This window comes from Linepithema humile, chromosome 2 (assembly GCF_040581485.1).
Source record: "Linepithema humile isolate Giens D197 chromosome 2, Lhum_UNIL_v1.0, whole genome shotgun sequence".
NCBI classification, from domain to species: domain Eukaryota; kingdom Metazoa; phylum Arthropoda; class Insecta; order Hymenoptera; family Formicidae; genus Linepithema; species Linepithema humile.
This window is the reverse complement of record NC_090129.1, coordinates 25,961,876-25,988,922: the sequence shown is the minus strand read 5'-3', so window position 1 is coordinate 25,988,922 and position 27,047 is coordinate 25,961,876. Positions and strand designations below refer to the sequence as shown.

General features: G+C 34.4%; 4 protein-coding genes and 1 long non-coding RNA gene across 8 annotated transcripts in view; 2 read left to right on the top strand and 3 right to left on the bottom strand.

The window, feature by feature from the left end:
- Window positions 1-498: 498 nt before the first annotated feature.
- LOC105667901 (PAX3- and PAX7-binding protein 1) lies at window positions 499-6,733 on the bottom strand. 2 transcript variants are annotated; one of them, XM_012360019.2, is made up of 16 exons: window positions 6,278-6,732; window positions 5,804-5,982; window positions 4,925-5,084; window positions 4,705-4,804; window positions 4,442-4,599; window positions 4,271-4,353; window positions 4,014-4,213; window positions 3,734-3,923; window positions 2,587-2,710; window positions 2,249-2,437; window positions 1,966-2,165; window positions 1,743-1,893; window positions 1,448-1,643; window positions 1,147-1,345; window positions 928-1,046; window positions 499-807 (listed from the first exon to the last, which is right to left on the bottom strand). In XM_012360019.2, exons 1-16 carry the CDS (start codon window positions 6,450-6,452, stop codon window positions 756-758), a joined length of 2,475 nt encoding a protein of 824 aa, XP_012215442.1. In that variant the 5' UTR covers window positions 6,453-6,732; the 3' UTR covers window positions 499-755. The 2 variants fall into 2 exon arrangements, with proteins under 2 accessions (XP_012215442.1, XP_012215441.1); XM_012360018.2 differs by having other exon boundaries at window positions 4,014-4,353; window positions 6,278-6,733.
- Window positions 6,734-6,903: 170 nt separating this feature from the next.
- On the top strand, window positions 6,904-20,426 carry l(2)05287 (WD repeat-containing protein l(2)05287). Its single transcript, XM_012359743.2, has 16 exons — window positions 6,904-7,247; window positions 7,332-7,533; window positions 7,618-7,802; window positions 7,895-8,014; window positions 8,104-8,291; window positions 8,369-8,527; window positions 8,605-8,798; window positions 8,877-9,061; window positions 9,150-9,313; window positions 9,397-9,583; window positions 9,677-9,855; window positions 10,065-10,237; window positions 10,356-10,541; window positions 14,788-14,906; window positions 14,997-15,218; window positions 17,690-20,426. The coding sequence occupies exons 1-15, from the start codon at window positions 7,117-7,119 to the stop codon at window positions 15,184-15,186; spliced, it is 2,562 nt and encodes an 853-aa protein (XP_012215166.1). The 5' UTR covers window positions 6,904-7,116; the 3' UTR covers window positions 15,187-15,218; window positions 17,690-20,426.
- On the bottom strand, window positions 9,624-12,503 carry LOC136997981 (uncharacterized). Its single transcript, XR_010888554.1, has 2 exons — window positions 11,973-12,503; window positions 9,624-11,474 (listed from the first exon to the last, which is right to left on the bottom strand). It is a non-coding gene; the product is annotated as an uncharacterized lncRNA (long non-coding RNA).
- On the bottom strand, window positions 14,360-16,633 carry LOC105667758 (uncharacterized). Its single transcript, XM_012359753.2, has one exon. It carries the CDS (start codon window positions 16,631-16,633, stop codon window positions 15,344-15,346), a length of 1,290 nt encoding a protein of 429 aa, XP_012215176.1. The 3' UTR covers window positions 14,360-15,343.
- Window positions 20,427-20,574: 148 nt separating the features above from the next.
- The window catches only part of LOC105669971 (calcitonin receptor-like), a 111,245-nt gene continuing 104,772 nt past the window's right edge, over window positions 20,575-27,047 (top strand). For all 3 annotated transcript variants that reach the window (XM_067349649.1, XM_067349647.1, XM_067349648.1), the window contains exon 1: window positions 20,575-22,483. The gene's annotated coding sequence lies outside the window, so the exon portion shown is untranslated. The remainder of the gene's footprint in view (window positions 22,484-27,047) is intronic.

Sequence of the window (27,047 nt, the reverse complement as noted above, 5' to 3'; positions counted from 1 at the left end):
CGACCAATTTTTCAATTATGTGCATAGTAAAAATTAATAATTTATAATTCACGTAAAATTTTTATGTCTAACTGCTTTTAGTAACATAAAAGTTTACTATGTAATTTAAAAAAAAAAGAAGTTTATGGAAGATCAGACTATGTCTAGCAGTGTTTTTTTATCAATTTTATTTTTTATTGTAGTAAATAAATTATAAATAACAGGATCTTGGTTTAATATCTGTATTAATTTCAAAAACATACTACGATGGAATAATGCATTATATTGATTTTTAATACGTTTATACTGATTCGTATTACGTATTTTTGTACACATGTAAATTTGATTAAAATACACATTTCATGTTAGAAACTAAAATATTCGTTTTACAACTTTGCAATAATAAAGACGATTTATTTTAACTAGTTTTATTATAGAATATATTATATACGAACGCAGATACGTATTTTTCGTAATTTTTATTATCTCTGTAATTTCTTAAAGACAAAACTCAGCCACTCAAGTATACTATTTACATTTTTATTTTTCATTTGCCTGTTATATACATTCGTATCTGGAAGGTGTGTCATGCCGTGAAGTGTCTTATTTACTTTATGACTATACAAAATTGTGTTTCTTGATATATTATACATCTGACAAATGATTGTATCATGTACAGGACTTCTTGCGGTGTTATATGTATAAAACTATCAATAAGCATATGGAGTACTGAAGCAAAAAGTTTGATAAAGTATTACTGATACATAATCAACACATTATGATGGCTTGATTATTTTCAGAATGGATTTGGCATATTCCCAGGCTTCGCTGTAACATACAAATTGTATTTTAGACACATTTATACGATTTGCGTATAATATGAAATGATTTATAATATGAAAGAAGTATCATCACAATTGCAGAAGAAAATTATTAATAAACATTTACTTATGTGCAGGATTAGCTTGATCCAATTGTTCACTAAGCTGTTGAATGAGGGTGGCAAACATTCTGAGATGTTCTATAGTTTCACCTTGTAGCCAAGCTCTTGGTAGTGTACTCATGATCTAACAAATTGATAAACATTTTACTCATTGCTTGAAACATTAAATGTCTTTTGGCGCAAGAATTATTGATTAGATATAAATATTTTAATGTTAAATGTACCATGTTTGCTTTAAACAAAGCCTCAGTCGGACAAGAAACTCGTAATCCAGCAAGTAAATAACGATTCAAAAGCGAGCCTAGTGCCAAGTTTTTCAACTGCACATCCCCGAGAAGACCTTGCCAACTTAATAAATTGCGTAGCAACTTGACAGCCATCGCAAATTGTCGTTGAAAAAATTGATGCTTCGTATCCCAAACTCTAAAACGTTGATTTATGTTGAAAATGGTGAAAAGATAATGTATAAGTATGAAAAATGTATCAATCATAATTTTATTATATATATATTGAATATATACTGACTGTTTTGGAAAAATAGGTATGAAAACATCATTCTCAACAGCAGCTTTAATTTTATCTAAAATTGCATTGAATAACGTTTCTAATTGTTTGCTCGTATCATTTAAATTCGGATATTCCTTGATCAGGCGGTTTATAGTTCCCACAAGACGTAGCGTTTGGGATGTCGACATTGGATCCCAAATTTTCTCAATAATAGCTAAACACGATAAACGATGATGTAGAATTATTTTATACTTAGTGAATCTTTTTTTAAGGCATTATAAAAATTACAAAGAATAATTTATATCGCTCTCACATGTTAATTTTGGTATCACGACTTTTTCAATCGTTGATGGGACTAATCTAACATCTGGATCCCGTTTCAACGATTCCTCCGTCTCTTTACTGTCTATGGCATATAAAAGCAATGTATTGTACCACTTTGTCCTTTCTATGTCAGCACTTTCCTGCGGGAATAATTCGATATTACTTATAAATATTGCAGACTGATTTGTCGTGAAGAAGAACGAATAGAATACCATTATTGGATTCCAAGTAACTAATTGTAATCTGACAATCGGCGAAATAATCTTGGGTAAACACAATGAAACATAGGCCTCTGTGTAGGCATCTATGTCCGTTTCTCTCCATGATTCGAACTTGGAAAGAATACCACGTACTGTACAGTATTCCTCCATGACATCAGAAAATATTTCTTTACAATCATTGTCAATTTCATCTATAATTATAACAGAATTACATGTTAAAAGCACGAACAAGAGACAAAGATCAGAAATCTTAAAATATAAAATTGATCGCTACCTTTAGCTTGCTTAAATGCAAGATTTTGTTGTTCGGTGACTTCATCGTCACTGGACATGCCATCGATATGCTTCGGCATATTCGAGGCTAATTCTCTCGCTCTTCTGCGACGGGCTCTCCTACCTTCCCTTTCGGTAGCTCGTCGTACATGAGTTTCTACTTCCGGTCCTCTTCTCATAGCTTGGCCTCCTAAAAAACAAAGAAGATTATAGAATTTTTTAGCTGCAGCACAAAGTTATCAAATGAATGACAAAACTGGAGAATCAGAAATAAAAAATATTTATGCTAAATAGCAAATATCAATCAACTATATATTCTCAGTATAAAAATGTACTGACTTGCTGCAGTGGTTATTTCTTCCGCTTGATCCCTCGTATCTTGCCGTCTCCGTTCCATCAATTCGGTTGATCGTTCACCATATAGAATTAACCAGCGTTGCTCCAACTCGATAACCAGGGGAAGCTAACAAAAAAATGATGCGTTTAAGTTGACTCAATGAATATGTCCCATACACTAAAAGTTAATGATTAATTTAACGACTCTGTGACAGTAATGCATAATGCTTAAGAAGCAATAACTTGTCGACAATTCACAATTTTATAAATCATTTAGAAAACTCTTGAATAGCAATACATTAACAATTACGTATACATGTACAATACATTAATGGTAAATAGGCATTAACTTACTTACCATAATCAAATTAATTTATATTAATTTCACTCGTATACATATAATAATTTTCATTTATGTTACGTATATATTTTTATGAAATGTGTATAAAATTAACGTATATAATACAGAGAAGATAATGACCCCCGGCAATGGAAACATATGTTACACATGCCCTTTATTTTATGAATGTTTAAGCTCATTAACAAATACACCACTTAAGAGGATTTAATTATTTGTCTGTTTTATTTATCAATAGTTGTGGAAACAAATTTTGAAAAATTCCAGCAATTTATTTTAACAAATTTTAACTAATATATAAGCTGAAGTAGTGTTAATTATGCAATATTTGCATAATTTGTTTCCAAGAATCTAAATCAATTAGAAAAACGATTAAACAAATATTCTTTTAGCTTCTTAAGTAGTGTATATTAAATCTTTTCTGATTTAAGTTTTGGGCCGTCGTTGCAACGATATTGAATCATAATGTCAGAAGCGAAAAATCATAAGAAATCTTTTTTTTTTTTTGCATTATACTATATATTTTATATTTTTAAAGTGAAGTATATATTATAAAAACTAGAATAATTCAATTAATACAATTAAAAAGATTATCATTGCGCCATATGATTATTTGATATAAATTCAGCCAATGCTTCAATTTTAAAACATGACTTTGCATAATTCAGATAGTAAATATGAAAATATAGTCAGTTACTGGTACTTTACTGGGACTGGAGAATCTCTGCCAGCCGCATACTGTACGATAAACCCCAGTGCACATAAATCAAACGTGACAGCGTATCAACCCACCTTCTCATCAAGACACTCTACCAAGTCAGTGACATACCCACGCAACTCTTGGTAATATCTGAAGCGTTGTGCGTAATGCGGCGTGCGGATTTCACCCTCGTCCAACTCTTTCATCGTTTGTCGTAATTCTTGCTCTAAACGCTCCTGATCTTGCTGATGCCGTCTATGTACCTCTTTCAAACTGTCCAACCTTCAAAAAATAATATGCATTTACAGAAACTGTTTTTTAACAATTGTTTCTGTGAAATCTGAGAAATATTTTCAGAGAAAAATGTAAAACCTTGCACGCATTTTCTTTACAACTTCCTGTGGTGTAACAGGCACGATTTTTGTTGGATCTGGTGGTTGAATGGACGGTGGCGGCGGCGGCGCAGGCATTAATACCATTTCTAAAGGTACATTAGATCCCATCATCTGATTAACATTCATACCCATTGTGTATTGTTGTTGTAACATAGAATCTTGCTGTGCCGCTACAATCTGCAAACCACGAAAGATTTTCTCCAATTTTAACTTATTACTGCATTTCGCCTTTACCTGAGCACCAGTTACACCCTTTCGTATTTGTTGAGCTTCCCATTCTTCTTCTTCATTTTCGTGCTCACTTTCATTGTCTGAAACTAAATTAAAATATGTTTCACATTCTATCTGGCTTTAAATGCTTTGGATAAATATCAAATCAAAAGTTGGACATTATTTCTAACTCACATTTCATTGGGACTTGAGAAGCAAGAAACGCTTCTCTCCTTTTTTCTTTATCACGTGCTTCTGTATTGATAGTCATATCAAGTCGATCTTGAGAATCATCATCGTCACTTCGATCATGATCTTCTTCTCGTATTAATCTTGACTTGCCTTTGTCATCGCTGTAGATACAAATTTGTCATTAATAGATACAACACGGGTCATAAAAAAGATATAAATAATTTATCCATTTATATAATAATTTTGTTAACAGAGCAAAATGCTACCTTTGTTCCTCAATAGGAATGTAATCGGTTCCTAATTCTCGCGCTTTTTGTCTACGTTTTCTCGCTGCATGGATCATAGCAGCATCAGGTATACATCCACCTAAATAAACATAATGATTAGTATATATCACATTAATTATCACATTAATATAAAAATATTTTACTACTGAATTAACAAAATTTAACTTTTTAGCTCATATATCATATAAGAATTACATACTTTCAAGAAGTATTTTCATAGTTTCGGCTTTATCTGTATTTTTCCTAAATTTGTGACTGCAAGGTTCATCTTCCTCTTCACCCGATGTATAGTCATCCTTTCCTGCTGCCAATGCAGCCCGTCCATTTAAAATCAGGGGTCCTGTGTTTTTTATTTTAACCTAGCAATAAAGATTATATATCATTTAGTAAAGATACATACTTAAGCATGAAAATTACAAAATTTATAAAAGTATTTCACACGTTAGTAATTTTCTACAAAGAAAGACAAAATTCCCAAGATATAATTTTAATAAATTTTGAAATCAAGTACTTCTATTAATAAAATAACATGGTAATGAAACAAGATATATCATACAGAAATATCCATTAAGAATTGTTAATTTATAATTAAAAAAAAATCAGCTTACTGCAAGATGATTGTGTACATAGCGACACTCAATTAGATAATTAAATAAGTCAAAGAGCACTCATAACAAAATCCTCATTTTTATAATATAGACATTATCTAGAATTATCTGCTAGTACACATAATTATCAAGATAAAAGCAGCATTATACGATATGGAATTCGAAACAACCATCATAAATTCTAATTTATCCAAATTTAATAATTAAAAAAAATATTTTTAAGTAAAATATTTGATATGAGAGTTAATTTATGAAATATACACATAATTATTGTGTAAAAATAATATTTAAGTATTATAAATGTGTCTTCTTGCTGTACTCCCACAGTTGTTCCAAATCTTGAAACATTAGCCAGTATATTACGGAAAGATGTAAGAAACCTTCTTTGTATATACATATATATATTAAATGATAAGTTACTTAAATTGAAGAAATGCTAATAATAATAAAACATCATAGAGATAGCTTACTACTAGATCATCTGTCTTTATTTCTAAATCTTTTTCCTGCTTAATGGATTTATTCGCTTGCTCAGTGTCCACTTGCATTTTCTCTTCACCTTTCTTTTTTCTCCTTTCGTGATCTAGTTGTTTCATCAGTTTTTTGCTCCTTGACGATTTCTTGACTATAAAAACCTCTCCATCGTCCCCTGGAATTTATTTCAACTTTCAATTTCAATTAGAACATACTATGTTGTACAATATTTGATTCTGTAATAACATCTATTAGCTAAATATTATGTTTCAAATGAAACTGCATCTGTATTATAAAACATTCTTTATGTCCTTTCATTATGGTTACGAAGATACCCTTGTTTAGGATTATTCTATAAGTCAGTCCTATTTTTTAATTAAAGCGAATTATAATAAGATATGTGTAAAATAGATTATTGAGTAGCACAGTAATTGCACACATTGTATGTACAAGCCTGTGTGTATATACACCTTGTTCCAGCTCCTCTCCGAAACTGAGGAGCGTCTGCTTTGGTTTATCCTTCTTCTTCGTCTTAATTTTCATAGGCTGCGCGTCCTCCGTTTCCATTCTGTTCTCATTATCTTCATCCTCATCGTTGAAAGGACGTCGGCGTATATTTCGCTTCGGTTTGTTGAATAATGACATTGTTGTTACAACGTCAACGTCGATTAGAGCAATGGTACAGTATTGCTTGAACTGTTAAAGACACAGGCTAAAAAGCGGAATGTATCACATTACACGAAATTTACGTAGAACCGTAGCAAATTAATATGTTCGCGATAACTTTATCTCAACGGATCTACAAAAAGTGGAATTTGATGCATCCACGAATAACCGATTGCTGTTAGATACACTAAAAATTATTCGTCCAATTTATCGTGATTCGTACACTCGTATATCCCAATGCAACCACAGAGATTGTCACGCTTCGTAGCGGACTCTGCTGGAACTAAACAAAATTTGTCCAGCTTGAGTTGTACCAATGAAAAAATATTTAGTCTAGTTTTGTTTAGTTTTTCCTAGAGTTTTGTCCAATTACCTTGCTGTTTTAGATGATGAGTTTACGCTCTTCTTATTTCATTTTCCATGGCGAACTTCTGCACACATGCACACTGAGCGGCAAATAGTGAGAAGTGAACCATGTGCTTCGTTCGAAATATATATTAATTATTGATATACTAATTACTAAGTGTCCATTAATTACTAATTACCAAGTGTCTTAAGTTAAAAATTATGATAATTCCTGTGCACATATATGTAATTTAAAACAACATTTTTAAACATATCGTGTACATATACAAACATCAAGATGCAAATGAAGTTAGTCAAAAACGCTGCAGACAAGAGTGTTAATCTCGTCGATCTGGACGATTTAATTGTGAAAAGGAAAGGCGGCGGAAGTATAATTGATCAACGTCCATTATTTTCCAGTAACGCAGAGTAAGTTTTAATATTTTTTGGAGTCTCAATCAGTTCTTCAAATACAAAATCATTAGAATGTGTAACATGAGAGCATTTTTTTAGAACTTTGTATATAGTATGGAAGAATGTAATAAGAGCGTACAGCACACAAACAGGAGACTTTGTACGAGAATTCGAACCCTCGAATTACAGAATTGCTGGAATAATATTACATCCAGATAACGCCAATACTATTATTGGTTGTACCGAAAGCGGGGAACTGGATTTCTGGGATTGTCAAAGTGGCATTGTTACAAAGAAACTAGTAAGATTTTTATTTTAATATAAGTTTGCTTTATAATGAGTTTATAACTATTAGAAATATAATATATATTTATACTTTTTGCAGCACTTAAAAGCTGTAGCAAATTATGGGGTAAAAATTAAAACTTTTCACATTATAAAGTATAAAACATTTCAAGGAAATGAGATATGTCAAGTACTAATAACTCACCTTTCTAACTGTGGAAAGAAGATATATGTACTCTTATTTGATATAGAAAATGGAATATGCACAAAATCAATATACATTGTGTAAGAGACATTTTAATCAATTTTCTTGTTTTAGTAAATAGTTTGTTCTCTAATAATTGCATAAATATTCTTATAATTTATTTACTTTTTAGCACAGAGTCATCAGAGTATTACATTGATGTAATTGGAAATCATGGAGAAAATTTAATAGCACTTTTACAAGATACAGATTTACACATATTAAATCCAGCTAGAAATTTAGTCGATAAACTGTAAGAAAAATAATTTTTATTATATTTATTTAATTTATATATATTAAAAAACACGTATAAAATCTTAAACTTATAATATAAATATGTAGACACAAGACTGGTAGAACAGGTAGATTATCTACTTGTATAGCGGGACATCCAGAAGAAGAATGCGTTGCCACAGGAGATTCTACTGGCCGTGTAGTAGTGTGGAGAAATTTATTCCTAAATCGACCATATACATCGGTTTTTCATTGGCATACATTGCCAGTAACGGAAATAGCATTTAGCATATCAGGTAATAGATGTTGGAAATTATAATATATATATTATTGGTAATAATTTAACACGATGTAATATATTTGTTTGTTACAGGTGGTCATATGTATACAGGTGGTGGTGAATGTGTATTGGTAAAGTGGACACTAGCAAATCCGCAACACAAGTCATTTCTTCCACGATTACCGGCGCCTATTAAACACCTCACTATTGCATCTGATAACTTGTATGTAGCTGTATCAACTTTAGACAATGGTAAAATCCTTTATTACTTTTTTACAAAAGTTTCTTAATAATAACAAGTTTATAATGGTTATTTGTATTCTGATTAGGTATTGTTATTGTAAATCCTCAAAGAAAATTGACATCAGTGATACAAAATTTTACATGGGGTGTTGCCTCATCGTCCAAAGACTTGTTTCCCGCGGGACTTATCGTGGATCCGAGAACAGGTAGTCTCGTTTTAAATAGTCGTACTGGACATGTGCAATTTTATAACACTCATACGAAGAATCTACTCTACAATGTGAGTGAAACATTTATCACATATTAAACAATACGATAAGAATATTACGAACAAGTAACATAGTGATAACCTTTTCAGATTAATATAACTGCACAAAACTTTCTGACACAAGAGCGCGACGTAATTATTGTAAATACAGAAGTTACAAAAACAGCTCTGAATCATAATGGCACATGGATGGCAACAGTCGAAGAACGGAATGATAAAATTTCGTCTATTGAAGTTAGATTAAAATTTTGGACATACGATCTGGATAAACAGATGTAAGAGTGCGCTATATACATTTTTTTTTGCTTACATTTATTCAGAACAGCGCGACAATACTAATGTATAATTTGTTAACGTTTTTAGCTTTGTGTTAAATACATCTATTGAACTACCTCATGAGAATGGAATAAACGCGTTACATTTTCAGCCAGACACGACATTTGACGATGAAGAATGGTTAGCAGTTACCACCGGCAAAGATAACAAATTCAAATTATGGAGCTTAGGAAAATCTTCGACTGTAGAAAGTACATATATTTATTTAGTTAATGAAGCAAGTTTCATCGGAATTTAGCGAAACATCATATCGATTTAATTGTATTTTCTGCAGAGAAGACAAAACATTGGTATTGTTACGGCGTGGGAGACTATCGTAATCTAGCCGCCACAGATGCGGGTTTTTCTATGGATGGTTCACTGTTGGCTATTGGTTTTCACTCTACTTTAACAATCTGGATACCTGAAACTTGCGAACTAAAATTCAGTCTTACACATTCTCAATACAACTATCCAATAACGTAAGTCAAAAAGTAGTAAAATATTCTAGTCATCAATTAATATAGTTAAGCGAGGAAGTAATTCTTTATTAACGCATAATTATCAAATAATAGACGAGTAGAATTTGGCAAACACGAAAGCTGTCATCTGGTAGTGGTTGCGTCTCAGCAACACATAATGGTTTGGAATACTTTAACTCTCGCTATAACGTGGAGCGTACCCTTGAATGTCGTGAGTCTCACATACGATCCGAAATCCACGTATATGGCAGCATTTACATCTGATAACTCATGTATGTTTCTATCGCAAGGTGTTTTAATATTCTATTGATTTTATTGCCAAAGGAACAGTCATATTTAGTCTTTTAATTTAGTAACTTTAACAGTCATATTAAGTCTTTTAATTTAGTAACTATAGCTTACTATACTACGATATATCTCGTTTTCATGCTACCGTGTAATATATTTTCCTAATTTTCTAATATAATTTATTTACCTTTAGTGTTTGTGTTTACACCACAAAGCGCAACGCCTATTTACAAGAAAACATGCCTTATCGAAAATACCAGTTCCATATTAGCGGCTACTTTTGTACCTCATTTGCAAGAAAAACGCAATCCTTCATTCGGCCAATGGCAACGAAAGTCACAACTATACTTTTTGAATTCGAATCAGGTACGTTTCAAACATCACGCGAATAAAATATATGTAATTGTTCAACATTTTTTCAACTTGGATTGGAGACGTAGCTTACATACATTACATTCTATTATCTAATGCATTATCTGTTTAGGAATTGCTCACATTGGAGGCCGAATCTGAAGCGGGTGTTTCTTTAGAAATCCTGTCAGAGAAAAGAACAACATCATTGACCGCTTTCTCCAACTTACTAGCGGCTCAAACGTCTTCGAGTAAAGAGCAGACAGTTGCACAAGTTCATGAACATCTCGGCATACCGGGAAAAGGAATGGTAGAAGAAGTAGGTACAATTTTGAATTTTGAAATCTATGTTTTATCCAGAAATTCCTACAAGTCGCGCATGTAAATTTTTTGAGTTTAAAGTAAATTTTATTTTATAATAAGTATTTTAAATATTTTCTACTTCGGCACATTGAAATTAATATAAACTATTGTTATCTATTTTGTTTTACCATGATATAGAAATTATGCGACTCGGAGGAATTCCCATTATATTCTTTGCATATCTGTCTTTACTGGCAACACTCTTGCACGGCATGATATATTACGGCAACAAAAGTAGTATTTGTGTTGAATAATATAAATAAATTTCATTATTTGAGATCAAGTTTAAAATAAGTAATATTTGACAATTTGAAAAATAAATGCAAATTAACTAATCTAAAATAAATTGAAGAAACAAATTTGAGAATAAATTATGTGTGGATATTTTTCATAAAAGAAGCATAATAAATTGTTTCAATTTTGGGTATTTTATATGCAATTTAGAAAGAATAAATAAGAATTTTTTTTTTATTTTCAAAAGTGTGAAAAAATATGGATACGAAAAAATGAAGAGACTTGTTAGTAAAAATGAGATAACAAAAATAGAATATTTTTTGATGCACTTAACATGAATTTCTAATATAAGGCATTTATGCCTTTTAACATAAATGCATTTATATATGTTTGTCATATAATTTAAAATTATATGTATATAATTTAAATAAACTTAAGCTTAATTATATGGCTTAAGAAATTAAAATGGCATATTCTGCATAACAGGACGACGAAATTTGCCGTAGTGCATCTTGGTTGTCAGTCGCGGATCGTATTGAATGTCCATTTGTCAGTGTCTCCTTCCTAAACGATAATTCCGACAGCGACGAACAAAATCAAATTTTCTGTAGCGTAGACAATGCCATTGCGGAATCTGCCTCATGTTCTCGATTGCCTGCAAATTGTATAGCTTAAACAGGATTATTAGGATTATTAAAGAAAGAAAAAGTTATCGATGCGCAAAAAATTAGTAGAAGTGCAGAAAGGAAAAAGAAATTGTTCGATGAGATAATATATAATGACAACTGGCCGCGCTCGAAATCAGGCCGAACTACTAAGAGGGTCAAAAGTCATTGAGATCTTGGCCGAAAGTCTTCCTGTTTATAAGATCACATACCACCTACGGCTCGATGTGATTAGATGCATCATCGCACTCTCTCGAGCATATAAAGATTGGTTCAATGAGGAACGTTCAATGACCAACGTCCACTCATACTTTCGACGTTATCATGCACGTCCCACGTGCTCACAATGAAGAAAAATACGAGTAATTCTTATGATGGACATTCAATGAGAAAAAGAAATCCTGTATCATGCCTCATTCGTGCGATTTGCAAGAGCGAGATTCCCGATGATCGAAAATTGTTAAAGCACTCTGCGTACAAAGACTTACTGCTTCACTGTTGCTGGCGGGATATCCAAGCGTAGCCACTGCGAGTAATAACGTAGTAAACAGGCACGACAACAATTTTAATCCAGTCAGCTTCATTTCCGAAACCGGCTTTTATTCACGAGATGCTTAAAGAGATTCTGAGTTTCCTCCAATTTCCCGGTTCTTTTCGGTCCGCTCCTCTCTTTTCAATCAAAGCGACCTGATTGCGATTAAATCTCTCTTCAAGCTCTTTTTTTTTTTTTCAACTTTAGCTTTCCTCAGCTAAAAATGTGAATTCATCAAAATTTCTACGTCAGAATGATATCAAGCGATTCTATCCAGCCTTTGTCGACACGAATGATTTTTTGATGAGATCCATAGATCACCACGTTCGGACGATATGACAGAATGATATTCAGTACTTTTTTTCTGCGACAGCCGAGGTACGGTGAGAGGATCTTCCACGTGTGTCTCAGCGCTCCGCGGACGACTGGCTTTCAGCAGGAGTCTCGCCATGATTTAATATAGAGACTCCCACCCTCTCACGGCGTTCTAGTTGTCCCTTTAGGACAACTGGACAACAGGCAAACTTCGCTGGAAATCCTATTGCCTCTCACGTCACAGCCGCTGTATCGCAGACTCTGTCTATCGCTTTGGCACTGCAGCACCTATTCATGCATTCTTACATATATTTTAGTGTTTTCACGGTGAGCGTTATCAGCCGTCTTGTCTTTTCTTCGTGTGGGCGGCATGTTGCCCTGGCAAATTGAACAGAGTGAGGCGGTTGTATATTGGAAAAAGGCAGATAAGACCGAACGCCGCTCGATGTAACACATACATCGCATCCGTATCGAATAATTAATCCGCCGTGTCGAAAATAAACTCGAGAAATATCTCATCGAAGAATTTATCGAAATTAGTTATGTGCGCGAGAACGGAATGTATTCCACTGCTATCAGAAATGAATATGGTAAAAGTAACTTTGTTTGTATGTCTCTCTCTCTCTCTCTCTCTCTCTCTATTCACTCCAGATAAAAATGTACTATTCTGACGAAATGCATGTTTTTGAATATATTTAACTATCACAACAGGTCGTTGAGCTCATTTTCATACGTATACAATAAAAAAGAAGTCATAGAAAGTATTCTATTTTAATTAAAGCATTTTGTTTGATATTAAAAAAATATATAATAAGATTAGTCTTGATATTTAGTTTTTAAAATAAGTAAATAATTTTACAGCTCATTTATAGACGAGTTGAATAATCTGTTAATCATTCATATTTAAAAACTTTAATTTGAATACTTTTATTAAATCATTGAAAAGATTGACATAGTTGTAAAATGTTCCAAATGACTTCACTATAGATAAATTAATTGTTACAAAGTCTCGCTTCCATAACAAATAATGTTCAAAATGAGTGAAATTTGTATCTCGTAATTTTCGAAATGTTTCATTGCATCGATAACAATGGAATACCCCGTGCAATGCGAAAATAGCATCTGTCGCAGAATTGCTCGTACACGTAAAACCAGGCCAGCAGGAACAAAGTCTTATCTTCTTCGGCGACCGTCTCGATTGTTACCATTGATACCTGCTAATAAAATGTCGTGGCGGTATAGAACGCAAAGTTTAGATCAATCTGTCTCTATATTGTTACCAATTGTTTGATTATTGTTACCAATTGTTTGATTATTGTTACCAATATTTTATGGCCGCAATTTGTTTAAATTAAAAAAAAAAAATATATTTTACTATATTTAAATGATTTTGTACAGCTGCTGATTTTATCTTAGTTTTAACATAATGGTTTAACAGACATTAATTTTAGTTGTGTTAATTGTGTATATTTTGACGTTTAGCAATTAAATAATTCTTGTTAAAATGAAGAAAAGACTAGACGCTTCTTCCTGCGCTAAAAATAACACTTTCATGCCGAGAATAGCAACTAGGATATCTTCTTTTCCACGTTTAGCGCACTGTTGTACGCAAGTACTTTACTAATGACCGCATTACTATGAAAATAGAGGCGCGTGAGGGAACATCAGACTTTACGGCTGGTAATTGTCTTGATTAAGGCGACAATAAACTACATTCTCCAGGCGTCTTTTTCGTATGAGTAATTTCGTGAATATTGTCGTCACTGTTCTGTGAAATTTAACCGACGTTATTACCGGAGCATTTGCGTCATCCTAAAAGTTAGAGGCGAGGAAAAAACCCAAATATTCATTTTGGTCCAAATACATACGTCACACCGTCGACAGTATAATTCAACAGTGTCAACAATTATCAAGAAACGAAACAAGAGTTTCTGTGAAGTGTTTTTGATACGCTTGATGGACGCTTTGATAAAAGAGAGATATTAATGCTGCATTAATTGTCAAATGTAGTATAACTTTGCATGTATCTTGGTATTTAAAATATTTATTGGAGAAGGAACTTGTGCAGAACAACAATTGCAAATTTGTGTTACTTTTTCAACGGGATTAAAATATATTTTGAGCTTTAGCTATAACATACAGTTTCGTTTGTCGCTCTAAAGTGTACACGGTGTTGCGGAGAATATTCGTGTGGGATGCAACAGACGAATCAACCTAGATCTTGAAGTAGAAGATTACGAGAATTGCACAAATTTTCACTTGGAGGTGTGTCGTGTTAGCCTTAAAACTAATTAGTCGACCGGTTACCGCCGGTTGTCACCGGTGCTGCGTGGCAAACATTTTAATTCGTTGCAAGATACGTGCACGCACGTATAAAACTTTAACTGATAATATTAATTTGGATTTGTTACATTTACTTGTTCGCGTTATGCTAATTCATAACTTTGTTTTTACAGCTGCTCAGTGTGTCAGCGCACACTTTGCCGCCGATGAGATTGCTGTGCTCATCGTTTATCCTGTCGTTGGGAGGGCAACAGTCGTCGAAGAGTCACTTGAAAAGTGCCGAAAGCTTTAGGTATTAGCTTCAAGTATAAAATTAACTTGTGCAAATTACACACGTTATTTTTACGTCGCAGCATTATGTTGACCTTCTCGCAATTTTCAGAGACAGCGATGACGATGCTCGGGACGATCCCTCGGATCTGAGCGATAATGAAGCATCACGGCCGACGAAACCCGTAGTCACGCCGACAAACGAAAACGAGGATACGGACGAATTCAGCGTACAGCTTGCCAATCACGATTGGTCTTTCTTATCTACTATATTTCCCGACGAAGACAATATCGTTCCCTAAATCGTACAAAAGTTGCCGTACAAACTGCAACGGTAAGATCATACAATTATTAATTCAACAACTATGTATTCTCTAAACGAAATCTATGTACAGGCTACTTTGACGTCGATAAAAGCTTCACACGCGTGTGAATAAATTATATTACGTATCTAAGACTTTAAGACGGCTTTATTAATTGGTCTAAGCGCGACGCAAGTTCGACTAGTTCGACGATAGTTTCGCTAATTCTTCTCCCGTAGACTTTATCTTTCTCCATATTCGAGAGAACGAACTCTTTCCTGTTCCAGAAATAGTAATTGGCATAACTTGCCGAATCCTTCATAACTTGCGCGCTAAGGTTTTCGTCCATCAGAATCGTAGGGAAGTAGATGCTCGCGGTGATGACAGCGGCTAGACGTTGCTCCTCCATGCCCTCGACCACTTCCGACCACAAGGATCTTCGCGTGCGAATTTTCGCGTGAGCATTCAGAGTGTCGCACAGCGTCTCGTAATAATACCGCAACATCGCGTTCTCCCGCGTCTCTCTGAAACTTCGGTCTGTACAGAGATACAAAAATTGAGCCACGTCGTGCGCCAAGGGAGAGTATCTCAATAGCTGGAAATCCACCAGTAAGCATTTAGGCGGCACATCCTCATTGAACATAAAATTGTTGCCCCAGAGATCTCCGTGACTGACCACGTTTATCTTCGTGCACGATGGCTTCATCGCGTGATAAACTTCTTCGCAAGCCGATCGCACCAGATCAGAATCGTATCCTAAACGTCCGGCCACGGTCGCGGCCACGTCGACGCCCGCCTCGAACCACAATCGTGTCATTCCGTCGTGACTGAAAGCTCTCTCCACAAAAGCTTCGGGATACAATCGGTTTAAAGGCACGCCGAGACGCTCTTCCGCCAGCAGGGAAGCGGCGTGCATTCGCGCGAGAGCGCTCAAGCCGGCGCGTACGAGTGTCTCGTCGAAAAGCTTGTCCCGTATTGAGTAACCCTTGCCGCTCAATTCCTCGAGGACCATCAAATTATCCTTCACTTTGTAGCACATCGGCGCCCATGGCTCCCCGTGATATCCTTCACGGAGTAGCGGTATTATGTGGCTGTAAAATTTCGTCTCTTGCTTGAAGACACCCTTTTTTATCACGTAGTCGGCTTGATCGGGGACTTCGTAAGGCACGGATTTGAGAAAGAGCGAGAGAGAGACGGTTTCGTTTTTTTTCGCAGCTTTTACGTCAAGGCGATAATGAGAGCCGAGATATCCGAGCTTACCTTCGGAATATGATCGAATAGTGTATTCCATCAGATCGACGTCATTGTCCAGTACGCGTCTCACCACTTCTTTCACCTCTTCGAATGACAGCAATTTGTAGATGCCATTATTTTTGTTGACATTGGCACCAGTTTTTGTTTCAGGACACCTTTTTATCTGTACAGTCGTATTAGCTATATTAGCCATATTCTCTTCTTATAAATAGTGCGTTCAGATAGAAATAATAGTCGCCAAAATCATTTGTCTTTCTTTATATACTCGTCGTTGACATTTATATTTATCAAATTGTCAGCTGACTATCACATGTTGTAGCATAGTATATTTCCATCAAGATATTTCCTGATAAACGCTTTTACATCTTCAAAGCGATGCAACGAAGTTAAGCCTTTTTATCTACGTCTACGTTAAATTGTGTACATTTATATATCGTTATATTTTTACGTGTCGAGCGTGTGTCAATTGTCAATTCTTTATGAGATACTATCGCGACGAACGAACAGTCAATATTGGTATCTCGAAAAAGCTGAGAATGAAAAAACCGAAAGCGCTTCCGATGGAAAAAGCACACGCGTTCAAACATCTGATAATTAATCGATTGTTTGATATGTTAGTCGATAGAATTCGCGTATAAATAGATATATAAATTCACGTTTTGCACTGTGTTATTTCCGTGGCAATATTTTAGGTTGCGATAAGACTGTTTATACATTCGTACTAAATCTTCATATTAGCCCATCGCTAAGACGGTAACGAAACTGTCATAGTATTTGATCAAGAATTATCTTTGAAATTTACGTTATGCAGTTGAGATCCATATAAAAAGACAGACACATGCCAAAAATATACAGATGCTAGACTTGGCACATTACCGACTAAATCTATTAAATCGAAGATAACATATCGTCGAAACATCAAGAATGGATGAGTGAGCATCTTTAAATGGAATCTAGTAATGTTACTCTGCTTATTCTGTTTGAAAGACTTGTTGGCAATTCTGAAACATAATTAATATCGTTAAAATAGAAATCAAAATGCTAGTGAGCGAGAAAAGCAAAAAAAAAAAAAAAGAGAAATATAATTAAAAATAATTTTATATATACACATTTTATATATAATTTTATCTATACATACATAACAATGCTCGTTCCCTAACAATTTGGAACACACGTCGATTTTTGTACCGCTATAGATTTGATCTCTTCCTTGTTATTGTAAGTACATTCCGATTCTGTCATATTGCAGGTTCTTGCACCCGGCGGCGTTGGATAGTAGAAATTTACGCAGCCGCAGATTTTTAACATTCGCCAAACGTACAACTACGAAAATAACGTCATAAATTATTCAAGATTTATACGATAACTTGGCGCAAACATAAGAATGGAAATTTAATGCATGCATATTCATCAACCAGATGCATCAGTTTAAGAAATTCGTACTTCCACGATACAGATATCGTCGTTGTATATATAATGCAACTTTATATCGTCGACTTCATCCGCGAAACGACACTTTCTCTGTTGTACTGAGATACTCTTCATCGAATCTTCGGTGTATATGCTTGTCATTGTGAAATCTAAACGCGTTGTAAAATTTTTTCTTATTGCTTCTTGAGTCTTTTGGATGACAATTGGTACTTCGTAATTGTTGAGTTACGTGCACCTATAAATAAGGGATATGTAAAGAATAATATTATAAATGATCACATTGCATCTGATGTAAGTGACTGCTTTAAATATTAATTAAAGCTTTGTTAATATTTAGTTAATTTTTTTAATTTCTAGATAAAACTAAAAAGACTAAAATTAAAAGACGGAGAATGAATAAAATCTTATTAATTTTGACTAATATTTACAGCAAATTGTGTCTATTTGACTTTTAGTATTTAACGAAAAGTGACGTACGTCTAAAAATTCCTGAAGAAAAAGATTAGTTGTTCGTCGTTCGTCATATCGATGACAAGATCACTGTATTTCACAATACGATTGACAAAAAAGTTTAAACGTGGTGCTTTTCCTTGATCTGTATTTAACGAATTCATTGTCAGGCAAGATCCCGTTTTAAACTCTTTGCAACAATCGAATTCCACACCATTTCACACGCATCTTCCTAGTAGCTTGTTGCATGGTACTTTCATCTGTACGATTATGTGAAACAAAAATGTATTTTTTTTTAGTTATTTGTATATTAAATTTCAAAATTCTTAAGAATACGTATTTCACTGGAATCGTATTACTAACTTGTTCATAAGCGTCGAGGAGCTTTGCAGGGGCTTTAAGCTCTTTTGCAGATATTTTTTCACCTTTTGTCACAGGATCACTTTCGAGCGTACCTGGTGGTCTTAAAGAAAGTATTACAAACAAATGTGAAACAAATACTTCCTGAATGAAATAAATTGGAGAAACTACAATGATAAATGTGTATGAAAGCTGACCAAGAAAAGATCTAGAATTCTTAAATGTTCATCTGCGAATCAAGTTCTGAAAAAATTCTTGTACTCACTTTCTAAAGTATTTGTTTTTTATCTGCATTGAACTCTTGATACAAAAAGAAACAGAAGGCACTGGTGTCTGTCAATCTGTGTGTGTGGTATCATCCGATGATAGTACTCTAGGATTATAAAGATACTCTTTTATTACATGATTTACTATGTAAATGCAACCTCACCAACAAATTGCATAAGAGATCAACTAGATAATTATATAAGCATCCATGAATTCTGTTGTCAATTTGCATAGCACTTTCACATGTTACATTTTAAACAATGTGAGAGATCTGCGAAAATAAATTTACCTTTTGATCCATGAAAGATTGCTATCAACGAGGTATCTCACACCATGGATTGAGCAGTTGCTCAAATATTGTCTTAATATGTTCCACAACCAAATCACTCGTCGTTTCATCCTGAAAATTTAAAGTAAACTGTACGAAAATTTATTTCAACATATGGATTAATATGCGGCAACAGCGTATCGTGTACATTCAATTATGCAAAAGCTGACTTAATCACAACAAGCCATGCTAGATATCAATATGCTTTATAATATATTTATTCAATATTATTATTAATAAGTATGATATATTTATCATATTCATTTTACACACAATCTGCTTTTATCTTCACATGTTTACTAGAGACATTGAGACGATTTCAGGTATTTAATAACATGTTTCCGATCATGTCAAAAATCTCGTTGAAAATTTTATTGCAATTATTTTATTTTAAGAAAAGTATGATTGATTCAAAATGTTCGAAAATATTTAAATCGGAAAAGAACGACTTCTGACTTTACAAATTTCAAGATATTAAAACGGATTTTTATAGTAAAAAAATGCATGAAAACTGTGGTAATAAAGAATTAAGTTATTAAAGTTTTATCTCTTCAATATATGTAGTTTGTGATCAAGTGCAAAATTTGAATTAGCATCTCATTTCACTTCGTTCATCTTTTATCAAATTGCACGTAGACGCGTGTTTGGCAGACAAAATAACGCAAATAACTTCCAGTAATTTAATTCACTGTGACCCAGAAACTTGTCCAGGAGTGCGTGTTAAGCAAGAAAAAAGGAATAACAAGGGTAAGTCCTTAGAATAAATTTCCAAGTGGCGGAAATTCAATTGGCAGCGCTGTATTGGTGATGTAAATAAAGAATAAATAGCAAGCATTTTTACACTTTTATATACTTGCGTTTACATAAAGTTAACGTAATATTGCAGTTTGATAATTTTTCCAATTGTTTTATTTATTGTTGAACACAGACAGCGATTGTTTCAACGTTTTTACTTTTGGTCATGCTGAAAATTGCATGAGAAATTTCACCGCAATTATTTCACGACAAAGTATATTGTTTCTACATTCTATAAACTACGAAAGTACTTCCAGAAAAGACCTAAGAGTATTATATGTTTTAATGGGCTCAGCGTAGGAAATCCAAGAAAATGTAACTCGAAAAAATACAGCTTAATGTACCTTCTAGTATACTTTTCTCTTGTGTAACCACTCTTTATGTTTCTTTTGTATATATTTTCTACATTTTGTTTTTTTTTTCTCCGTTCCTTACAAAGAGCGAGCATAGTCTTTAAGAGATGTAGAATCAAATAATAAATATCTTGCAAATCCACAGTTTTGACAACGCTTAAGATAAATGCCATCAAGGAAACTGCATACTTAATTGTTAGTTAAATATGTTAACAATGCTCGGCATTAGTAATTAATTAAATTCAAGTGGCCGTCAGTTTTCTAGACATAAAGGTCGTGACAAAGGTGACAAAGGTGACTAACACTTTCCCTGTAATATATTTGGAGTGACATTATGTTACTTGCAGCTATTTTACAAATGCAATTTTCAAACTTTACTTTTTACATTACGGAAGAGATTCTTTTTTAATATAGATACAAATTCATCGTAATGTATCATTAATAGAAAAATGAATAGAAATAGTGCGATTGATGTTATTTATCGATTGAAGTGAGTCAAAGTGTAAATTGAAATTTGCGCGTTTCTATATGCAGTAACATGCATAGAGATCTCTAGTGATCTTGCGTGAAATTAACCATGAGAATTTTGTGGTGCAACCCTTCAGGGTTACTTTGATTAGTGATTGCGAGGGCGTCATTGTCGTCGTCGCTGGCGTCGCTATTCATTGCCGCCAGTTTCTCGGCGGTGGCGGCGCGCGCGCTTCGAGTCGTTTGGTTCGCGCCCGTTCGAGGAGTTTAGTAGCAGCTGCGCGTCCGCGTGCTTCGTAAACTCATTGTAGGCATTGCATTCGTTTTGTCAATTGTCAACTGTCGCCGGTAAGTTCTGCCGATTTGGTATCATTCTGTACATTCGAACGATAAAGAGAGAAAAAGAGAAAGACGACAAAAAACGGCAGAGGACAATTGAACGCGCGCCGCCTGAAGTTACGCGCAGTGAAATTCCGTAAATCTAAGTGCACACGCGAGAGGGAGAGACGCATCATTAACGTGTAACGTGTTAGCGGAGTATAAACGGTTCGAAGTATCGCGGATATCGCGACGACGATCTCCAACTGAACGGAAACAACACCACGTGCTGCATCGTGTTTACAAGTCGGTCGCTATTGTACGTACGTAAAAACGCGAAGACAATAAAATTCTCGCGAGTGGAAAAGTTCGAGGTAAACTCGTAACACAATCTTCGGACTGTCTTTTTATGTACAATCAGGATAGGAAACCGTTTGGTCGTTTACGAGATGATCCTTCTTTCAAAGATGATTCGTAAGAAATCTCACGGTTGGCGCGATACAATCACAATTAATTGGTTTTAGCGATTTTTATGCTTAATTTGCAATGCGACGTTAATGTTTGTTTTCAGTGTTACCGTTGTCTTTTCATCTTTTTGTATTTATCATGTTGGTCACACAATTGGCTATTACCGCGAAACGCTGCTGTTCCCGCGTCGAGTTCACATAAGTATTGCGTAAAGCTTTGCTGCAATTAACACTTGGAATTTAAATGTTCGCCATTGATTCTCATAAATGCGAGGTGTAAAGTGTTTCGATTATAGCGGTAATCAAATCGCATGTTTATGAGAAATAGAATCCACGAGAGGCTTTGAAACAAATGTCGGATGAATTAGCCGAACAATTAAAGGTTTAGAGGGCAAAGGAGGATCATCTCGAGTGTCTTCCGGCGAAATTAAAGTTTCACGAAGTGCTTCACCGAGCCCGAATATTCCCTCGCGAGTTTAGCATAATTGTCACGCCGATATTGCGGTTGCGTGAACTAATAATCGGAAGTGCGGTAAATAGCGAGATCGATCGGCACCGTCGAAAACGACGCCGGCGTCGTTCCCCGATGATCGCGATCGAACATTTGGCACGGCGATCGGCACGCAAGGGTTACGAGCCGTCAAGCCGATCATATTTACGATCTCCGTGCATTCGGTGGCGATAAGAGACACGCCCACGAGAAGCAATAACACAGCAGCAGCACGATCATTACCGATCAGAAGCATTTGTTCGACGAGCTGACGAGCTGCGGATCGTCGTCAACCATCTAGCCGCGCACGTCCCTGGTGAGTACACGTCCTTGCCTCGTAGATGAAATTATTCAAATGGTAGCCGCTGTGCAATTACCGTGCGAATACGCACCATGACCGAAGGTGAGGAGAGGTAGTTATTCGTGAGAAGATCCATGAATTAGATCCTTGTTTGTTAAGCTTTGCGGGACCCCATATGCTGGTGGAATCTTGATAAGAATTTTTTTCATTCGAAAATCGATAGATACTCGAACGGTATTTTTGTAAAACTTATCTAAAATCAATGAGGCTTGCTATAGACCCTCTCATGTACTATAAAAATTGTGGTAATCTTTTTTTATCCGGAAGTAAACGGCTAAATATTTGAAATGCGTTTATCAAATCAATTTGCAAATGCAAAATTAATTTGGAAGCAGTGTTTTTCTTTTTAATTTTTCAATAGTTATTGTAAATGTGTATAAATGTTTATAAAAAGGAGAGAATTCTACCAGAAACAATGATCGAAATTTTATTTGACAAGATCTAGTTAGAATCAATGAAAGTTCGCAGAAACGGTAGTTTATTTCGATTATATTTCAATGCGCCTCAAATAAGACGTGCTGTTATTAGATTTTCTTTACGATGGAAACTGAATCTCAGAAGCAACTACCTCCTAAAACCGTAACCGTAAGATTTGATACTGATAGCGTAATGGTATTAGCATTGTAATAGGATAATCGCATAACAAGATAATCACAATCTTGGCACAGTTGGGAGCATTTTAGTGCTCATATTTTTTTACATTTCACGTCGCATAATGTCAAATACAATCACATAACTTAAAATTTTATTGTAATATAAAAATTTTATGCAATATAAAAATAGCATTTCTTACCTTGTAAAAGATGAGAATGCGGACTAATCATGAATGCGAATATATAAATACTAAATTGAATTGAATATATCTTTATCAAAATATCGTTAGCGAAAATGTAAACGATTACCGGTTTTTCAGGCGGTTTAACCTTGTCGTAAGAAATAGTGTATTTTTAGTTATATAGGAGCTATATAGGAGATTCCATGCATTTATTTTATTCAACTTCATAAATTTTTATAGTTTGGACATTCGAGCCAAGAGTTGGAATCTTTTTATATAAGCTTGTCCTACAAACATCGATCACAATTCAACACATTAGTCTATATTTATATCATATATTTTTAGCTTGATACGCTCATCTGATTCTCACTTTTGACGTAATATTACGAGTAGAGATGTGATCTTGATGTAAAATAGATAAAATTTTGAATCAGATGGCCGCATTTAACAATACTTAAATGCGGAATATGGGTATAGGTCACACTGTTTCTGGTTCATAACGAATTTAGCGCTAACATAGTCATGCAATTTTAAGTTCCATCTATGTAATATATGAAAATCGCGTTTAATCTAGTATTAAAATATGAATGAGACAGTCTCTAAATGTAACCATTTGGTAGAAATGTGAATTTAATTGTCGAAAGTGCACTTCGCGACGTTCCACGTCGCCGTAAATTTTAAGTGAAACGCGCATTCTTTGCTCTAAGGAATTTCCGTAAAATAAAGTTGAAAAAAAGACAGAAAAAGTAGGTGGCAATTTATTCTGTGTAAAATAATGGATTCCAAATGTTGGAAATCAAAGGTAAAAAGTTAAAAAAAATTTAAAAAAATTTTTTTTATTTGTTTTAATTTTTCTAATAAAGTTAAATAAATTATCTTTTTAACAGCAATTAAAATGCTTAAAAATGAATTGCTTTTTATTTCACATTAGGTACTTAATTTTTTTACGATTGCATACTATTCTACAGAAGAAACCAAAGAGATTATTTGTTTAATTATCTACAATGAATGTAATGGTAATAGGTGTCGAGAGCGGAAAAGAATTCAAACATTTTCAATCTAATCCTTCATTTCGATGATTACGAATTCAATTTCACAAAATGAATTCCTATTCATTCCTATTGAGCTTTCTGTTTCAATTAATTATGTTTGTTAGGAACTTCTAATAGCCTGCTTCTCCCCATTTTGAAGAAGTAACATTCTGAGGAGATTCTCACATATGTTTGAGACATTTACTAAAAAGCGTCGCCTTGTACCGCATTAAGGAAATAATCCGATTATTCGAGCATGCAAAATAATTTGCTAGATGCTAAGTAGATATTTTATTCTTCTTTTCCATGCACATTGTCGCTGTACATTGTCGCTGTGCTTTTCACATCTTCTTATAAGTTTCTTTTCCTTCGTCGTCCATCTGAATACTTATTTTATTTTCAAAGTTTAATTGAAAAGAGCAGGCTAAAAGGAGCCTTCTTACTATTTCAAGAAACTTCCGATGAAGAAAATTCTGCAGCGATTTTCTGTTTGCACTTTTCCGCCACACAACTACACCGTACGTATTCATCGGTTATACGAAAGCGCACGCGTTTACTGCAAGAGCGTACACAGCATTTTCGTCTAATTTACGATGCAGTTAAGTGCTTGAGGAACACTATGCCGCGTCTTAACTCGATAAATTTGTCTAACGATGGACCATCGCCGAGAGAGTAATCAGAGCTGTTATGAATCTACCGCGTATTCACAATTTTCATCGGAATGACAATAATGTACATCACATGCGTTCCCACGCGCGCTCGTCGTTTCAGCCCTTTCATTAGACAATTTTTAATCCGCTCAGCTTGTCATGAACAACATTATGATTGATTTGAATATAAAAATTACAATTTATCTTACCGTAGGCAAACGTGTGTCAGCGATAAGATGGATTGTAATTCCGTATTCAATTCAATCGTAATATTATTTATCACGAGTTGGCGTCGTAGATAACGTATAAATAATTGCGACAAGCAATTCCTTCTTGCTGTTTTTCCGATGTATTTCTCTTATCGCGATTATAATATAATTTGCCAATAAAAAATTAATTTATTATCGGCGTTTGAATGAAGTATGAAAATTAATTAAATAATATCGAACTTCTGAAAATATTAGCTAATGTCGAATGGTTTAAGTTTTACTGTGATTTTTTTTATTAATGACATCTTTACTTTATGCTTGAAACAAAGTAGCAAAAAAGGCAGTTTTTCGATATGTATAGCTAGCATTAATCAATCACGAGAAAAAAGTAATGTACAACAGGCATAAATCCAGCTTATTTATTTAGACTTTTAATGGATTAATATCATTTATAATCACACGTTTCGTGTGAACATATTTACATATATATTTTTAAAAATGCACAATGACCGTGACTTTTTGATGTCGTGATTTTTATCCAAAATTAATCGATTATATTCCTAAAATATTTATTAATATATCTCCGGCAGAGTCCGTAAGTCATATTTTAGATGATGGATATCAGCGGTACAAGTTTATAGGTTTACATAAAATGTTCCGCAGCGCCAGAGCAGTTCTGCGCAATTCTGCTTGTAACATTCTCGCGAGAGAGGTAAAAATACGGTCTCTCATATTTTACGATTGATGTTTTATGCACGCTATGACATGCACTTATGCGTACGCGTATCGGCGTTTATATTCGCGCGAGAGTGACTGCATTTATCTCACGGGGATAAACGAAACAAAACGGTATGTGAAAAGCGCCGCGAGCTCCCTTAAGACTGCCGTTGCCGCTACCGCCGTCGCGGTGTCTCGTTCACTTTCTCTCCTTTAATGCCGTGATGTGCGCGCTCGCTCGAACCCATTTATATCGATGGGCCTATCGCGTGTATCGGAAGGATCTTCGACCGATGATGTGATCGATGTAGGACGTCTGATGCCTTACTGGGCGTGCATCCGAGCGGAGCGAGCGAGCGAGCCCAGCGCAGGGAACACGTTCTCCTCGCGCGTCGCCGCATCCCCTTAGTCTCCTCGTACGGTTAATGGCCACGTCGTCGAAAGCATTATCGAGTGACCTTCTCCTTCGTCGTCTCTTCCTCGGTCTTCGCTCTTCGCGAACGTGTGTTCTATGTTTCAGGGTTTCGCGTAGACATATACACGTAGACCCGGTCATAAAAGCGAAAAAGTCAACCTGCCTGATAGCTTGAAATAGTTCTCCTCGTCGAAAGACATCGAAATGACAATCAGAAATAGGTCACTGCGTAAAACTATGATGTAAGATCTGAGTAAAAATTGAGATGAAAATAACATTACGGATACTAATGTTTTTTTTTTTTTTTTTTTTTTTTTTTTTTTTTCTTTTAAATAAACATTTTGGTGTGGCGTAGAGTACTTTTAATTTTATTCTTTTTACATTACGATCAGCTCGTCATAAATTATTTTAAATGATAAGCATTTGAATACCGTCATCTTTTTCAATTGAAAACAAAGATTTCACAGTTGGTGCAAAATAGTTTTGAATATACTAATGCATATTTATTTGTATTCGCTTCTGGTAAAGCTACTGAATAAATATAAATCTTCAGGAGCTGTGCGTTTTCATCCCTGTACGTGGAATTATAGTTTTTTTTTTTCGTACTTTACCTATAAGCGCATAATTTTGCATATTTGACTCACACGCGCATGATATTTGCATATTTATCTATTCTTGACCACATTTAACATTTTTTTATTTAACTTTGTGACTTGTTTTTT

What these genes read in the sequence shown, in the direction of transcription:
- LOC105667901 (XM_012360018.2), bottom strand. Translation starts at nt 6,452, where the DNA reads ATGTCATTATTCAACAAACCGAAGCGAAATATACGCCGACGTCCTTTC. An exon ending in GTAAAGAAAATGCGTGCAAG is followed by an intron (nt 3,924 to 4,013) that starts GTTTTACATTTT and finishes TATTTTTTGAAG; the next exon opens with GTTGGACAGTTTGAAAGAGG. An exon ending in CAAGCTAATCCTGCACATAA is followed by an intron (nt 808 to 927) that starts GTAAATGTTTAT and finishes TGTATGTTACAG; the next exon opens with CGAAGCCTGGGAATATGCCA.
- LOC105667758 (XM_012359753.2), bottom strand. Translation starts at nt 16,633, where the DNA reads ATGGCTAATATAGCTAATACGACTGTACAGATAAAAAGGTGTCCTGAA.